The sequence below is a fragment of the Triticum aestivum genome, chromosome 2D, assembly GCF_018294505.1.
Source record: "Triticum aestivum cultivar Chinese Spring chromosome 2D, IWGSC CS RefSeq v2.1, whole genome shotgun sequence".
Classification (NCBI taxonomy): domain Eukaryota; kingdom Viridiplantae; phylum Streptophyta; class Magnoliopsida; order Poales; family Poaceae; genus Triticum; species Triticum aestivum.
The window spans coordinates 410,580,597-410,598,319 of NC_057799.1; the positions used below are offsets into that span (position 1 = coordinate 410,580,597).

General features: G+C 54.2%; 1 protein-coding gene across 1 annotated transcript; it reads left to right on the forward strand.

Annotated features, from left to right (window-relative positions):
* Window positions 1–9,789: 9,789 nt before the first annotated feature.
* LOC123053481 (sugar transport protein MST1) lies at window positions 9,790–14,484 on the forward strand. The gene is made up of 4 exons (XM_044476956.1): window positions 9,790–10,004; window positions 12,667–12,986; window positions 13,191–13,823; window positions 13,921–14,484. Exons 1-4 carry the CDS (start codon window positions 9,860–9,862, stop codon window positions 14,365–14,367), a joined length of 1,545 nt encoding a protein of 514 aa, XP_044332891.1. The 5' UTR covers window positions 9,790–9,859; the 3' UTR covers window positions 14,368–14,484.
* The last annotated feature ends 3,239 nt before the right edge of the window (window positions 14,485–17,723 follow it).

Genomic DNA, 17,723 nt, shown 5'->3' on the forward strand with positions numbered 1-17,723 from the left:
ACAGCCCGCTCGCCCATCAACGCATTAAGCGACAGGTCCGGATGCCAAGACATCGCAAACTGGAGCGCCATCTCGACACCGGCACGAGCGGCAGAAACACGCCACTCGTGGAGCCGGTCCGGCCCCGCCTCCAACCACCGCGCCAGCCGCGTGAAGCTGTTCGGCGCAACAGAGCCCGGCCACAGGGCCGCCGTCATCGCCGCGCCGGCCTCAGAGAGCCGCCCCATCTGCTCGCTAAAAACCCGCAGACGAGCCTCAGTGGCGGTCACGATCTCCGGGAAGGTCCAAGCCACCTGCGGGTCACGCTGAAAGTGGACGGCTTCCTCCGCCAGCTGGCGCATCTGCGGGAAGGCCCCTGCCAGAAAGTGAAGCAAGTCAGAAAAAATCACCAAGGACAAGAAGCCGGGATCCCAGGCCGGCCGAACCCAAGAAAAGCACTTACTGGAGAAGGATTCTTCTAGGTGTTGCGCTTCAAGCAACGTAGTGCGCCGCTCCCGGGCGATGGTGCGGTCACGCTCCTGGAGCGTCTTCTCCAGTTCGGCGACCTTGGCAAGAGCCGCCTTCAGCTCGGCGTCCATGGCCTCGGTCATCTTCTCGGCCTCCTCGCGGCGATGGGTTTCCCCTTGACGGGTCTCCTCCGCCGCGGCCACCAGCGCCTTCAAGCGCTCCACCTCGGCCTAGAGCTGACCCTTGTCGTCGGCCAGCTTGCCGCGTTGCTGGTCGGCCTCGGCAAGGGCCTGCTGCGCCTCCACAACCTTGGCAGCTTCCGCCTTGAGGCGTTCCACCTCGGCCTCAAGACGGCTCTTGTCGCCCACCAGCTGCTCGTGCAGCCGGCTGGCTTCATCGAGCACCTGCCGGGCTCCCGTCGCCTCCGCCTTCGCCTTCGCCACCTCGACCTCAAGCCGGCTGGCATCGGCAACAAGCCGGTCGTAATGGTAGCCGGCTTGGAACAGCCGGGTCTTTCGAGACAGCACCTCGGCTGCAAAAGGAAGATTCAGAAACAAAGGACCAGTTTAAGATTTGACCCAACTGCCACGCAGTTGGCCCGAATCTCGGGGGCTACACCCAGTGGGTGCGCTAGCGCACCCCCACTAAAAAGAGCACGCAAGAAAAATACCTGTGGCGGCGTCGAGCTCCTCCTCCTTGGCGGCGACATGCTCCTTGAGCTGCCGGTGCTTCTCCAAAAGCCGGTTGAAGACGCTGACCCGGTAGGAGTCCAGTTGCTGCAAGGAGCAAGGATCAACACAAGACAGCAGTTTAAGATTTGACCCAACTCCTACGCAGTTGGCCCGAATCTCGGGGGCTACACCCAGTGGGTGCGCTGGCGTGCCCCCACACAGAAAAAGCAACAAAAGACAGAAGGCAAGGGGAACTTACGAACACGGCGCGCTCCAGCTCCCGCGTCTGCTCCACCTCGGCCTGGGCGAAGGCCTGGATCTGGTCTATCCGCCCTCGCGGGCGCTGGCTCACGGCGGCCATCGCCGCCTCCTGCTGGGTCAGAGGCCCGAGGAAGACCTCGCTGGACCCGCCCCGGGCTGACTGTGACCCGGCGGCCCGGCGACCCCCTGGCCTGAGCACCAGGGCATGCTCCCCGCTGACCGCCTCTTCTACGGCCAGCGCCTTCTCCGGCACCCTCTACGGCGCCCTCTCCACTACCGTCGGCATGATGGCCAAGGTGACATGTGGCACCGCCGCCTGCGGCGCCTCGCTCGTTGACGCCTGACGCGCCCCCTCCGGCGCTGTCCTCGGTGCCTCCTCCAAGACGGCGTCACCGCGGCCTCCGTCGGCCCCCGCCCGCTCGACCACGTCAGTCCGCGGCGGGGTATCGTCCCCGACCACCACGACCTCCTAGTCAAGGTCCATCCCGTCCAAGCGGCCGCCTTGGCCGCGCTCCCCCTCTGATGCCAGCACAAAGACCGTCGTCGCCGGCACCGTCCCCGCCGGCATCTCCGGCCACGCCGTCTCCTCGCCTGCTCGCGCCCACGTCGTCGCGGCGCTAACCCAGGCCTGGGTCAATGCCGCCTCCAGCTTTGCCTCAACCCTGTTCCGGTCCCGCCAGGCCAGGCCTTCGGTCTCGGCAAGGTCCAGGCCAAGATCTGGATCCGCCGGCTCCTCCTCGTCGCCGCTGCTTATCCGGGTCCTCCAGAACGTGGCACCCTTGACGGACGCGGCGTCCGCCGCCGCCACCGCCAGCGAGATCGACGACCTGTGGCTCAAACAAGTAAACATACGAGAACCAGGCAGAGTCGTTCGGTCGTTCCAATTCAACAAGGAACTTACCCGGGCACCACTGGAACGGCGGGCCTCGCCGACCTCTCTTGCGGAGCGCCTCGCCTCCTCTTGGCTGGCGATTTCGTGCCTCCGGCTGGGTTCGCCGCGCGCTTCGCAGCCGGGGCCCACGGCGCCACGTTGTCCTTCCCATGCGGCCGGCTCGCGGCCACCGCCCCCCGGGACGACCCGGCTCCGGCCACACTGCCGCCTCCTCTGCCCGGCGCCACTACATCGATGACTCGCGTCAGCACCCCCAGTGCCGCCTCGCGCCCGGCAACTTAAGAAATATAAAAGACGAAGCTTACCCGTACGGCGCCCCGCGCCGACATCGTTGGCCTCCTCCTCCCCTCCGCCGTGGGTCGCGGGTTCCTCCGAGACGGCCCGCACCACCTGCACCCACGCCTGATCGTAAGGATGTCGGATGGCGTTCAGAAGCACCTCCCGCATCGCGTCGGGACGAATAAGAAGATGGGCGGCAGCAAAGTATGGAGACCAGGGACTCGCCACCGGTGCCGGGTTCGCCTGGCTGTATGGACGTTTCCCGAACTCCCAGTCGTCCTCACCCGCAAACAAAGAACTCCCAGCCGTCCCGCAGGTTGGCCTTGGAGACGTCGTTGACCCGGCGGGCGACCTGGTCCGCCCCCAGCCGCAAGTTCGACATGCGGTTCTGGTCCTGAAGCCCGGTCATCTGACCGATGAGGTGGTTGCCCTGCTGCAGAGGCAGCACTCGGCGCCTGATGAACGCGGTGATGAGGTCGGTGCTAGTGAGCCCTTCCCGCTCCTTTATCATAGACACCCGCTCGCACAGGCTGAGCACCTCCTGCGACGGGTGCTTGGGGTAATAACCCCAATTCTGCTTCGCCCACGGCGGCGAATCAACGAACGGCGGCAGGTTGATGTGGTCCGCGCCGAGATTGCAGACATAGAAGAAAGAATTCTGCCATTTCTTGGCAGAATCCTCCAGCGGCATCTTGGGGCAGTCCGCGCCCGACCGCTTGGAGATGACGGCGGCCCCGCAGTCGGACATCTCCCCGGCCCTCGGCCCCTGCTGCTTCAAGGAGAAGAAGCGCACCCAGAGATCGATCGAGGGCTCGACCCCCCAGGTACCCCTCGTAGAGGGTGACGAAGCCCAAAAGCTGCACGATGGCGCCGGCGCCAAGATGATGGGGCTGGAGCCCGAAGAACTCCAGGAAGTTGCGGAAGAAGGCGCTCGCGGGAAGGCCGAACCCGCGCTTGAAGTGCGGGTAGAAAACCACGCGCTCCGTGCCCTCGGGCCGCGGCACCCGCTCGCCCTGTGGCAGGCGCACGCCAACCTCCGTCTCCCCCGGCAAGCGCCTAGTGCTGCGGAGGTAGGCGATGTCGTCCATGGTGACGGTCGAGCCCATCCACGAGCCCGACGGCAGCGCCATCGACGAAGACGAAGAAAAGAGAGGAAGAAGAACGATGATGAAGCTCTGCTCGAAGCAATGGGCGTCGCAGCCCGCGGCGGTCGCAAGAAGCAGAGGAAGGATGAAGAGGCAGGGGAGTGCGAGCGAGAGTGGTTTCCGCTGCTCCCTGCCCCCAATTTATAGCCTGTGGTTCGAACGTGGGGAAGTGGGATCGTCTGCGCTCGCCCGTCCCACTTCCCCGCAATAAATGCGCACGTACGCACGCAATAACTGCCTAGAGAATGGCAACCGACTCGCGGACGCCGCAATAAATCCGCGCGCGTGGGCCGAGGGCACGCGGCGGCGGGGCCCAGTGCGTTGTTCCGTCTTGTGATGCGCGTGGCCTGTCAGGCCCCTCCGGCTCCCAGGCGCCACGTGGCGCCCGCGCGAAGCCCAAAAGATTGCCTCAACATTCGACGGACTCTTCGGTTTCCCTCCTCTGCCGGGATGCCGCGATCCGGCTTCCGGAAGTCGGCACACAGTGGGTGCTGCCGGACCCGACGATCACAAAATTCGCCTCCTCAGGGGGGGGCTGCGAAGGCCCTTCCATCCAAAGACGGTGGACCTTCACAGCTTCGGGACTACTGTCGGGGGGATGAACCTGTTGGGGAACGTAGTAATTTCAAAAAAAATCCTACGCACACGCAAGATCATGGTGATGCATAGCAACGAGAGGGGAGAGTGTTGTCCACGTACCCTCGTCGACCGACAGCGGAAGCGTTATCACAACGCGGTTGATGTAGTCGTACGTCTTCACGATCCGACCGATCAAGTACCGAACGCACGGCACCTCCGAGTTCTACACACGTTCAGCTCGATGACATCCCTCGAACTCCGATCCAGCCGAGTGTTGAGGGAGAGTTTCGTCAGCACGACGGCGTGGTGACGATGATGGTGTTCTACCGACGCAGGGCTTCGCCTAAGCTCCGCAATGATATTATCGAGGCGTAATTTGGTGGAGGGGGGCACCGCACACGGCTAAGAGATCTCAAGGATCAATTGTTGTGTCTCTGGGGTGCCCCCCTGCCCCCGTATATAAAGGAGCAAGGTAGGAGGAGGCCGGCCCTAGGAGGGGGCGCACCAAGTGTGGGGTCCTACTAGGACTCCCTAGTCCTAGTAGGATTCCACCTCCCATATGGAATCGGAAAAGAGGAAGGGAAAAAGAGAAGGAAGGAAGGGGGCGCCCCCTTCCCTAGTCCAATTCGGACCAGACCAAGGGGAGGCGTGCGGCCACCCTTGAGGCCCTTTTTTTTCTTTCCCGTATGGCCCAATAAGGCCCAATACGTATTCCCGTAACTCTCCGGTACTCCGAAAAATACCCGAATCACTCGGAACCTTTCCGAAGTCCGAATATAGTCGTCCAATATATCGATCTTTACGTCTCGGCCATTTCGAGACTCCTCGTCATGTCCCCGATCTCATCCGGGACTCCGAACTCCTTCGGTACATCAACATACATAAACTCATAATAAAACTGTCATCGTAACTTTAAGCGTGCGGACCCTACGGGTTCGAGAACTATGTAGACATGACCGAGACACGTCTCCGGTCAATAACCAATAGCGGGACCTGGATGCCCATATTGGCTCCCACATATTCTACGAAGATCTTTATCGGTCAGACCGCATAACAACATACGTTGTTTCCTTTGTCATCAGTATGTTACTTGCCCGAGATTCGATCGTCGGTATCTCAATACCTAGTTCAATCTCGTTACCGGCAAGTCTCTTTACTCGTTCCGTAATACATCATCCTGCAACTAGCTCATTAGTTGCAATGCTTGCAAGGCTTATAGTGATGTGCATTACCGAGTGGGCCCAAAGATACCTCTCCGACAATCGGAGTGACAAATCCTAATCTCGAAATACGCCAACCCAACAAGTACCATTGGAGACACCTGTAGAGCACCTTTATAATCACCCATTTACGTTGTGATGTTTGGTAGCACACGAAGTGTTCCTCCGGTAAACGGGAGTTGCATAATCTCATAGTCATAGGAACATGTATAAGTCATGAAGAAAGCAATAGCAACATACTAAATGATCGGGTGCTAAGCTAACGGAATGGGTCAAGTCAATCACGTCATTCTCCTAATGAGGTGATCCCGTTAATCAAATGACAACTCATGTCTATGGTTAGGAAACATAACCATCTTTGACTAACGAGCTAGTCAAGTAGAGGCATACTAGTGACACTCTGTTTGTCTATGTATTCACACATGTATTATGTTTCCGGTTAATACAATTCTAGCATGAATAATAAACATTTATCATGATATAAGGAAATAAATAATACTTTATTATTGCCTCTAGGGCATATTTCCTTCAGAACCCCAGGCAGGCAACGGAACCCGGATCCTTTTCAAAAACAACGGGGCCAGCGACTCCCCTCAAGCCGGCTCACGCTTGGCCGGGTCGCTCGACCCGGCCAAGCCCCTCAACCCGGCCAAATCCCTCGACCCGGCCCCGACGGCCGGTGCAAGGCAGCCGAACTCGGCGCACCAAGACTTCTCCAACAAGCCAGCTCCCCTTTGGCGTGTTCCCCAACCCGGCCACAGGTCAGCTCCCATCCCATCCAGGCCGTACGATGGAACGAGTCTTCATTCAGAGATGAGCAAGGCAACAGTGCCCCTCCCACGCCTTTGGTCAGCCAGGCATGGCAACAGTGCCCCACCTACCCGCTGACCAGGATTGGCATGGCTACAGTGCACCCATCATCATTGCTAACGCCAGCAAGCGGCGACCTGACGGAGCGCCACTGTAGCGGACTCAACCGGCCACTCCCTGACGATTGACAAGACGGCCAACAGTGCCCCTACACCCGGCGGGTCCCACACCCGGAGAACCCGGCGAGCCCTGACACCCGGCGGGTCCCAGCACCGGCTTCCCGAACAATGACAACCCGGCCCCACGGCCTTGTAACATTACCAATATACCCCCCAGGATCCCTCATGCATACGGGCAGAGAAGCATACGATAGAAGAGATCCACTGCTAGCAACCCACTCACCCACACCCAAGGAGAGGGAGCAGCCTAAGCCCTGGCATGCCTTCCTTCTTCTTCCATACAGCTCTAGGAGCAACTCTGTACTGTTACATATAAACTACACTCGGCAGGACTAGGGGTGTTATCTCTCCGGAGAGCCCCGAACCTGGGTATGTCTTGCGTCCCGCGCTCGCTCATGCCAACCTCGCCTCTGGAGCCCACCAGTGCCCTCGAGCCTCTCCTCTCTTTAGCCATCCCTTGACATCTGCCGTGCGCCCACCACGACACTTGTGCACTAGGTTCTTCCCATGAACTATAAACCCCTGGAGCCTTATCGATGAACACGGCATACCACGTGCCCTAGCAATGCACAAGAGCAAGAGTTGAAGCAGCAAATCAATGGAGCACACAAGTAGCAAGCAAAGTAGCACACAAACAACAATGGAGCAGAAGAGAAGAAGTAAAGCATGCATGATCATACGGCATAGCAAGTTCTACCTAGCACTACCTTGGTGTTAACCTACCACCACATCCAAAAGAGGGTGTCATCCTACCACCGCAAGTTCACTATCAGCGTGAGGGGTTAGTATATACCACCTCACCAAAATATACAGACCATCAAATTGTTTTTCAGCCCTAGCTACACAAAATGTACGTCGTCATCATCATCGTCGTCGTCGTCGCCACCGCCATCGCCGTCGGGGATCATGCACGCTCACAAGCAGCACTACTCTAGTAGTGCTTGCCCAGCTAGCTCCTGAGCCACAGCACCCTGTGAGCGTCTGCCATGGCAATGAACCCAACACCCCGGGCCTTGTTGTCAAGCAGGTGGCTGAGAGCTGCCATGAGAGCCTCGTCACTAAAGCCACCCTAGGTCATGACAGCGCCATACAAGTCAGGGTGGACGTCGAGGGGCTTGCACTCCCTGATGGTTGTTGCCACCTCCTTCACCACCTCAGTCATGCTGCAAAAGACATTGATCTCCTCCTCCATCAGGTCTCCTCTCTTCCTCTTCCTATCATGGACGGGGTCAAATGGCTTGTCGAAGGGCTTCACGAAGGGCTTGTCAGGGCCATCAAGGACCTCGACGTTTGGGGTCCCAGGGAAGTCTGGCATGGGAGAACCAAGAGGCTCCCCCAAGCCCATGGCATGCTTCCCAGTTGCCAGCCCGAAGGAGAAGATGTGCTGCATCTAGATGTAGTTCTGTATGGGTGTGTTGAGGAACTCAGCGTCCCTTGGGTGGTCATAAGAATGAAACACAAGTGTTGTTAGTTGCGATTAGGAGTAGGCAATGGTGGACAGTATAAAAAGGAAGAGGGTTGTGAGCTAACCACGACATGGTCGGCGTAGTGCTCTGCCTCCAGAACTATGGAGCAAGTGTTCTCATCCCATGAGGCGCCGCTAAGGTCTCTCAGCTTGGACACTTGGATCCATTGACTTCTCCACTTCCTCAGGTGGTTGTACACCTGGGTGGCAGACACCTCCTGCCCACAGAATTCGAACACCTACTTCGCAACGGTGTTCAAGTGCACCTCCTTGAAGCCCTTGTCAGTCCTAACTCCACTAGAGATGAGCTCACACATCTTGTTCAGCACGAACGTGGACATGAACGACTGCCACTTCATGTTGTTCGACCTACCATCCTTCTTTGCCTTTGTTGTTGCTACGTTGAGTGCAGCGGCAACAGCAGCAGCAGCAGGAGTTGGCTCAACGAGCACTACTGGCACATAGAGGGAATCAGACGCGAACACCTCTGAATCAGGAGCCATCTCGAACATAGGCTGCGAGTCCTCGACAAACGATGGAGCAAACTGGCTGTCGGACAGGACAAGGGCCTGCCTAAGATCTTGCGTCTGCGTGGTCATGTCCTACAATCGTAGCACACATTGACAATAAGCATAGCACACAACATACCGGACAATCCATGAAAGCAGGAGCATACATGTACATGGTTCATCACTACCATAGCAAGCACATGCTTCATCACTATCATACTAAGCACATATGGTTCATCGCTATCATACTAAGCATACCGGACAATCTATGAGCACGAACATACATCTACAACAAACAGCATGCTACAAATTGACCACCAATAGCTACAAATCACAGATCTAAGCACGAATCAACACAAGCACAAGGTTCAACTTCAAACTCTACTACTAATCTAGCCTACCACATGCTTGAACATCTAGGCCTACCACAAATTGCAACCGCAGCATAGCAATCAACCATATCAGCTCACAGGTCAGACCACTAGTCAACCATGCATCTAGATCAAACCCTAGCTGCAGCTCAGATCTAGCTAGAAGGAACAGAGAGAAAGGGGGATTGAACTCACAGAGGCCATGGCTGCAGCTCGAGGACGAGGGGGCGGTCGTGGAAGATCAACGCCGATCGGTGAAGGAGCGTCGACGCCGTGGACCGCCGGCCGATGAAGATGCGCCGCTTACCTACTCGTCGGTGCCGATGCGCGTCGGCGGGAAAGCTCGAACGGAGGGAGAATGGTGGCGGGAGTTGGGGCGGTGAGGGAGGGGGCTAAATAGTGGTGGACTCGGCGGGAGGTGAGCCGAAATCCTCCGCCGATTTTTCGGCGACGCGGGCGAGCTCGCGCCATCTCCCTGGTTGCACGAGTAGAGAAGCGCGTCGCCCTCCCCTGCCGGCTCGCGAGCTACTGCCGATTCGGGTGTTTCCCCTGGACCTGGCCTGAACGTGCTTTAAGTTCCGTGCGATGCGGGCCACACAGTAAACACAGGCAACCAAACGGGTCAAGTTCTTCCCGCGCGGGCCAGGCTGAGCCATATGCAGGCAACCAAACACGCCCTTTGTTAAATGTTGTCTATCACTCAAAAAAAAAGTTAATAGTTGTCTGCCTTCCCATTCTTCATAGTATTTATTCTTACTCCGCTCCTATTAAATGTCGCTTTCCCCCAAGCCTCGATCTGTTTTTACTTTCTTCTCTGAGAGCGCCTTCTGTTTTTCTGTTCTGTTTTCTGAGAGCGCGTTACTCAATCTGTTGATGGATACTCCGCATACATTCGGTGCCACCTAATACCCCGCAGTTGGATGTACTCTTGTCAAACCCGTATATAATAGCGGCGACCCTCTAGCTCTCGCCTTTGTGCCTTCCAAACCCCAACCCATTGACCATCCAAGACTCAGCTTAGCAGCCGCAAAATGGCGAGACCTCCTCTCGCCCCGGCGGTCGGCGGCGACCGGATCCGCAGCTACGGCGGCGGCCGCGTGACGCTCTCCGTGGTGGTCACCTGCCTCATGGCCGCCTCCTGCGGCCTCATCTTCGGCTACGACATTGGCGTCTCAGGTGCGCATATGCTTGAACCGAACTCTGCTTGATACATGGGCATCCTCGGAGCTCTGAACACGAAATTCTTGCGTTTATGCATGGCTTCTCTACGCACCTTCCATAATTAGAAGGCATGAGTGCAGCTCAAGTCATATGGGGTTCACTTTCTCCGTAGGATTTCAGTATTGTTACTACTCTTCTACTTTGAATTACCGCGACATCAGAACTCCTGCTGAATCTTTGTCGAAAAAAAGAACTGCTGGATAAAATAAAGAAAGTTGGGGGCCTTCTTCTTCTTCTTCTTCTTCTTCTTCTTCTTCTTCTTTCAAATCAATAAATTTAGTTTTTTCTTAGTAACCTGAAGAGTTACCACTCTTTTGGGACGGATTATGATCCGCCCGCGAATCTATTAGGTCCTAAACAATTTATCATCTTACGTGCTGGTGCTAAAAGACCTACTCCAAAGAAATGGTAGATGGGCACACACTTCTATGTCTACTACTCCAAAGAAATGCTCACCAACCAACTGCATGTGCACGTCCATCTTTCAGGATTGATTTAGTCCTTCTGTTTCAGTGCCGTTTGCCCTTATTACCCGTATACCAGCAACCATTTAATAATGGCGTTCAGTGCACCGGAACACGCGACCAATTTCAATTTTGACCCAAAATGTCAAAGCATACACAATTTGTTTCCCCATCCTATCCATATTGGACCGGGCTCCACTATCATCAGAAGAAAACAAAAGTACTCCTCCCTCCGTCTAGGTGTGTAAGTCATCTTATGAAAATCAAATAATCCCAAAACACTTAGGCGCGATGCATTAACTTCTACCTCGTTTCTTGTTTCTTCACATATCAACCAATAAGAGACGAAAAGTGTGCGTGCTTTTAATGACTTGAGACTACCAACCACGACATGCAGTGGTTAGTTCATTGCATGCTATTAATTAGCAAATAAACATTAAGGTCTCTCGTTTTCCCCTCCTCCTTGGTCACGGTGCACATTTAAGATGATTTACTCACCTAGACAGAGGGAGTACAAAGCATCCGGGTGAACAAGAAATAAAGGCAGTCGTGTTACTTTCACCAGGAGGTGCTCTTCCCCGCGAAATAAAATAAGAAATAAAGAATAAATAAATAAAGAGGTGTAGCTCTAGAATCTTAGACCAACAACCTCTCACTTCCTTGCCTCACATGAAAGCTGCGAGAGAGGACATATATGGCATCCAGCACGTACCAACAAGCCAACTGCATAGGGCACGGTAGGAATCAGAACACGTGTGTCTCTGATCGCCCTCTTGCTTATCTCCATGCCCGAGAGCGTAGCCTCTTTTGGAGCCGTCCTTTGTTTGCATCAGGCAAAGGCAAAAGCATTTCCCTATAATAGCTAGTAGGTGAGAATCCAGCCTGGTGATTTTAGCACCCTACCCTTCCAATGTGCATCCTCCTACATACACAAGTATAATGGGGAGAGATTAGAAAAGGCATTGGATAAGGCATGCAGTACCAATTATTACCATGTGGTTTGGATTCCTTGAAACCTAGTCCATACAAACTCTCTCCATATCAATTGTCGACAGTGGAATCCACTACCAAAGCAATATACGCAAGATATGTCTCATCAGCAGCGCAACGTTGGGGTACTTGAGCATTGTCGCAATTACAACAGTAGCGGGAAGGTTCTAGTAGAGAGCAAAAGTGAGCAACCCACTGAGCTAGCTAAATTGTCTCACCAACATATATAACTTGGACAATTTGTCGAAAAAATATAACTTGGACAAGGTAAACGTGCAGGCCAGGGAACCAAAACATAGATGAGCAGCCCACTACGATGACAGCACTCGTTCCCTAGTGCTGTACAACTAAAACAACAACACCAGACATCTAATCATCTATCCATGGATCAGGGAGGCGCTTGCAAACATAGCAGTTTCATGCACGTTTTCTGCACCACGCTATTGGAAATCTCGATGGATGTACGTGTTGTTGGTGCTGTCAACTTGTCATAGCGGTCGACGTTACTGAGAGAAATATATGCTGCAAGTAATACATGCCAGTGAACGTCAGACATTACTAAGAGACATATATGCTTGAAATCTCACCGTCAACTTGTCATAGCTGCTTTTCTTAACAACAACAAAAAAACTTGTCGTAGCTGCTACTCCCTCTGTCCAGAAATACTTGTTATCAAAATGGATAAAAGAAGATGTATCTAGACGTATTTTAGTTCTAGATACACCCCTTTTTATTCATTTTGATGACAAGTATTTTCGGACGGAGGGAGTATATATTATAGTGGAACTATCATGTGGCTCGAATAAGCAGGACCGCTGTGATGCTTAAAAGTCCACCACTGTGATGCTTAATTAAGCAGGACCGCAGGACAGAAAAGGGATTAGAACAAGCACATATGCCAATATTCGAGATTTTTTTTTATAGTTGGACGGACGTCGCTGTAGGTAGTACAATTCTTGTGATCGTGCATACGCTTGTAGATACGCGTGACGTTTGCAACAATAGAAACATAAACTATGTCCTGTTGCTTTCAACGTTACTGATATCAGTATCATCGGGATATCGTAAATCGGTTATTTTTAGTTCGCACACGCCGCGCGCGTGATTGCGCTCTCTGCTGCAAATCAACAGAAAATTACAGTCAGCTAACGGTGAAATTTCAGGTGGCATCACGCAAATGGAGTCGTTCCTCGAGAAATTCTTCCCGGAGGTTCTCAAGGGGATGAAGGGCGCCAAGCGCGACGCCTACTGCAAATACGACAACCAGATGCTAACGGCGTTCACCTCCTCGCTGTACATCGCCGGCGTGCTGTCGTCGCTGGTGGCGAGCCGGGTGACCAGGAGGGTGGGCCGCCAGGCCGTCATGCTCACCGGCGGCGCCCTGTTCCTTGCCGGCTCCGCCGTCAACGCCGCCGCCGTGAACATCGCCATGCTCATCGTCGGCCGGATGCTGCTCGGCTTCGGCGTTGGGTTCACAGCGCAGGTATCCGGTGTCATTTTCAGCTCCAGCCCAGCAGCATGTGACCGTATTCGTATGCAGGCCTAGTTTTGTACAGCACGGCCCATCTTTCATTTTTTTGCAGTAGGCCCATCTTTTTTTTTTTTGGCAGTAGGCCCATCTTTCATTCAGTTGAAACATTTTGGCACGTTCCACTTTCGCAATGACACATGGGTCCGTTGACCGCAGGCGGCTCCGCTGTACCTCGCCGAGACATCGCCAGCCAAGTGGCGCGGCGCCTTCACCACCGCCTACCACGTCTTCCTTGTCATCGGCACGCTGGCGGCGACCGTCGCCAACTACTTCACCAACCGCATTCCGGGATGGGGCTGGCGGGTCTCCCTCGGCCTGGCCGGCGTGCCGGCCATCGTCGTTGTGCTGGGCGCCCTCTTCGTCCCCGACACTCCCAGCAGCCTCGTGCTGCGCGGAGATCCCGACAGGGCGCGCGCGGCGCTCCAGCGCATCCGCGGGGCGGACGCCGACGTGGGCGACGAGTTCAAGGACATCGTCCTCGCCGTGGAGGAGGCTCGCCGGAACGACGAGGGCGCGTTCGAGCGGCTGCGCGGCAAGGGGTACCGGCACTACCTGGTGATGATGGTGGCCATCCCCACTTTCTTCGACCTCACCGGCATGATCGTCATCACCGTCTTCTCGCCAGTGCTGTTCCGGACCGTGGGGTTCGACAGCCAGAAGGCGATCCTGGGCTCCGTCATACTTAGCCTGGTCAACTTGTTCGCCGTCGTCGTGTCCACCTTCGTCGTCGACCGTGCTGGCCGCAGGTTCTTGTTCCTCGCCGGCGGCGTAGCCATGATGCTCTGCCAGGTAACGCTAACCCACCGCACACGGCGCGCACACAAGCTGTCACGTGCACGCACGAGTTCACTGCCTTATGAACTTGTCTGTTAATTGGACATCTAAGGTGGCGGTGGCGTGGATACTGGCGGATCATCTCGGAGGGCACCACGCGACGACGATGGCGCGGAACTACGCCAAGGGGGTGCTGGTGCTCATGTGCCTGTACACGTGCAGCTTCGGCATGTCGTGGGGGCCGCTCAAGTGGGTCGTGCCGAGCGAGATCTACCCTGTGGAGATCAGGTCGGCGGGGCAGGCCATGACCGTGTCCATCGCGCTCAGCCTCTCCTTCGCGCAGACGCAGGTGTTCATCACCCTGCTCTGCGCCATGAAGTACGCGATATTCATCTTCTACGCCGGCTGGGTCCTGGTGATGACGGTTTTCATGGCGGCGCTCCTGCCGGAGACCAAAGGCGTGCCGCTGGAGGCCATGAGGACGGTGTGGGCGAAGCATTGGTATTGGAGGAGGTTCGTTGGAGATGCCAAGCAGGACAGCCAGGTCAACTGCCTGTGAAACGTAGTACGATAATGTATAGCGAGTAGCGAGTGTGAACGGACTCAAATCATTAGCGCATGCAGGGTATACTGTGGTTGGCATATTAGTTTCAAAAAAAAAACTAGACTTATTATAGATGGTATACAGACCCCCTACCGACCTTCATTTTAGTACTAGATTTTTTTCCTAATGTCAACTGATGCGGCACAAAAAAAAACCCAACGTACGTAAAGTAATTAGGAATAATACAAACCAAATTTTCTTACAAGTGCTGCCAAAGATGGGCTATTGACATAGAGGTTGTGAGATTGGAGTCGACAGGCGGAGACAGTGGGTGAAGGTATATATGAGACAGATGTTGAACCATCGGAATATGTACGCCCCTGTTAGAACGCACAGGCAATTATGTAGTGATCCGTAGCTCTAGCAAAGCTCTATTAGTCTATGGTCTAACAGTCAATTATATAAATGAAAATTGCTCATCCGATCAGACTGTGAGCCATTCCTAGAGCATCTTCAACAGCTCACCAAAAACACTCCCCCAATAACCACTTATTAGGGCTCCCAATAATACTTTTCTGGTTATTGGAGATGAACGCTGCAACATATCCCCAATGTTTTTTTTCCTAATTAATGTTTCTTTCTAGTCCTCACATGACCATAATTAAAAACATTCCTTTAAAAGCTTGGAACAAGTCAACATCATTTTAAATACACACTTTTCAAGTTCAAAATTTGAGGATGAATTTAAGCCAAACACGCAACATACGGTTGATGCAAACACAAAGATCATACATAGAGAATATCATACATCACTAGCATTTTGCATTCACGCTGCCATTCGCAATCACATTTCCACTTCCACTTCCACCCCCTCCCATCTGATATGCTATGTTCGGACCAAAATGGCTCGTGAGCATGATCGTGTGCACTTGCTACATTCGTTTCGTACGTGCCTGTAACGCCCCGGATCCGATGCGACAGGTGTCTTCCAGTTATTCGTCGTTGTTGCCATGTCATTTGCTTGCGTGTTGCATTTTGCCATGTCATCATCTGCATTTCATCTGCATGTGTTTCAAAATTTGCATCCGTTCGGGTTCCCCCGGTTCTCTCCGTTGTCCGTTCTGAGCACAGACACACTCGCACGCGCCCGCGGCACCTTCGAAATATTATTTTATAAGTGGCATAAAAATGTTTTCGGAATGGGGTGAAAGTTGGCGTGTGGTCTTATTATAGTGTAGGTAGACCACCTGTCAAGTTTCGTCGCAATCGGAGCTCATTTGATAGCCCAACCGTTAAACTTATAGCGGCATCGTTGCCGGTTTATTCGTCGGACGTTTCGGTCTCCGAAACTGCCGCCGGGAAGCACCTCTTCTCTCTCTTCTCAGCCCAAGGCCTTCTAAACACAGCCCACTAACCCCTCCAAGGCCCAGCCTACCTCCCCTCGCGTCCGGAACCGTTCGATCGCAATCGAAGGTTCCGAAACGCTCCAAAACCCCCTCAAACCCTAGCCCACTGCTATTTATGGACCCCCTAATCCATTTTGGGCATCCCCTAGCCTCCACCTACCCCCTAGCCCTTCCCCTACCTGCAGCCGTCGCCCCCCCTCGAAATTCGTGCAGATCCAGCGCGCCGCCGCCACTTGTCGCCGCCCAGAGGCCGCGCCACCACCTGAGGCGTCGCCCCGGCCAACCGGGCGCCGCCACGTCGCCTAACCCGCCTCCCGCAGCCACTCGCAGGCCTCCACGTCGCCACCCCACGTCCAGGCGCGCCCCTGGCCTCCTCGGGCCGCCCAGGGCCCGGTCGGCCCATCCGAGGCCCGCCCCGGGCTGGGTCCGGGCCGAGCACCGCCCGCGCTCGAGGGCCCGACCCCAAGCCTCGCTCCTCCCGGTCGATCCGATGGGATCGGGAGCTCCCCGCCGGAGCCCCCTCGCCGCTTCGCGCCGCCGCCATCTCGCCGTGCTCCGCCGCACCCCAGGTCGCTAGCCACCTCACCGTCCTCCTTCCGTTCCTCCCCATCTCCCCCGCTCTCTAATCCCCACCGTCCCCTTTCCTCCGCAGGTAACCACCACCGCCGCTGTCTGTCATCGTCGCCGGCGCCGCACAACGCCGGGAACAGCCGCCGTCGCCGGGCCTGTCCCTGTCCCCGTCCGGATCTGGAGCTAGACCAGATCCACCAGCCCGCCAATCCAAACGCGCCGCTTCCCCATCCCGTACATCTCCATCCCGAAATCCGAGATCCAGTTTCACGCGAGGTCTAAAATTCTTCTAAGTCCCTAGTTTTGCATATTCTGGTGCTCTGTTCTACATGCCATAACTTCATGCATACTGCTCCGTTTTGCGTGCTTAATATATCTAAATGTTCAGCATGAGATGTTCGTCAATTCATTCCATTGTGCCATGCTTGTTTGAGTTTATCTTGATGCCCTAATCATCGTTGCAAGAGTGCTATATGCTGTTAACTGTTGTCTGTTATCAGAAGTTGGTGATTGGTCTTTTTCATTGCATTTTGTGTGTGCATCCTATGAGCATGATCTCTACATGAGTTTTGAACTACATCATTGCCATCATTGTGCTTGTCTTGTATTTTTGTGATCTATATGGTGACTAGAACAAGCATGCAAAGTAGCCTCCGTGATGTTGCTGATTTCTGTGACTTAGTGTTTTCTGCCAAGTCTGTAGCTGTAGCATCGTGATGCCATGTAAACCTGCTGCCATCATGAGTTCTATGCATAATTTGGAGATGTTCACTAAGGGTGTTTTGTTATAAATATTATGATGTATTTATCCATGCCCTTGTTTGCATTTATAGCCTGCTTTAGCTTGACGTAATCTTGCTCCAAACTTGCTAAATAATGTTGTTGTTAGCCTGTTAACATTAAGTTCAGTTTTGACATGTGTTTTGCTAGAGATCCATGCACCCTATGAACTTGCTCTTGTCATGCTTAGCTTCATAATTATGACATCGTACTGTTGGATGCCTTCACATGCCATGAAATACTTTGTGATGAGTGATTTGAACTCGCAAAGATACCTTCATAATTCTGTTTATGCCATGCTCAATTTTTCTGCCAAGTCTGAATCTGTTTATGAAACTTGCTATGTTTATATGGGTGCCATCATATCTTCTGTGCCTTTTTGGCTCGTGATCAATAAGAGACTTTTGTTCTATGTAATTAGTAGATGCATGTCATGCCTTTGTTTGCTATGATATATTCCTGTAGCATGTTGTTTTCTTGCTCTAAACATTGCAACCTGATGTTATTTCTGTCTTGTCCAGTAATTTCTGCCAAGTCTGTGACTCTGTTATTATTTGCAATATTGTCATGTCCTTTTGGGCATGTTCTACTGGTTTCTGGAGTTAGCTCAGTGTT

Excerpts from the sequence above, each read along its gene's own strand:
- LOC123053481 (XM_044476956.1), top strand. The coding sequence starts at position 9,860 with ATGGCGAGACCTCCTCTCGCCCCGGCGGTCGGCGGCGACCGGATCCGC. Across the intron at positions 10,005-12,666 it reads CTACGACATTGGCGTCTCAG|GTGGCATCACGCAAATGGAG; the intron begins GTGCGCATATGC and ends GTGAAATTTCAG. Across the intron at positions 12,987-13,190 it reads GCGTTGGGTTCACAGCGCAG|GCGGCTCCGCTGTACCTCGC; the intron begins GTATCCGGTGTC and ends CGTTGACCGCAG.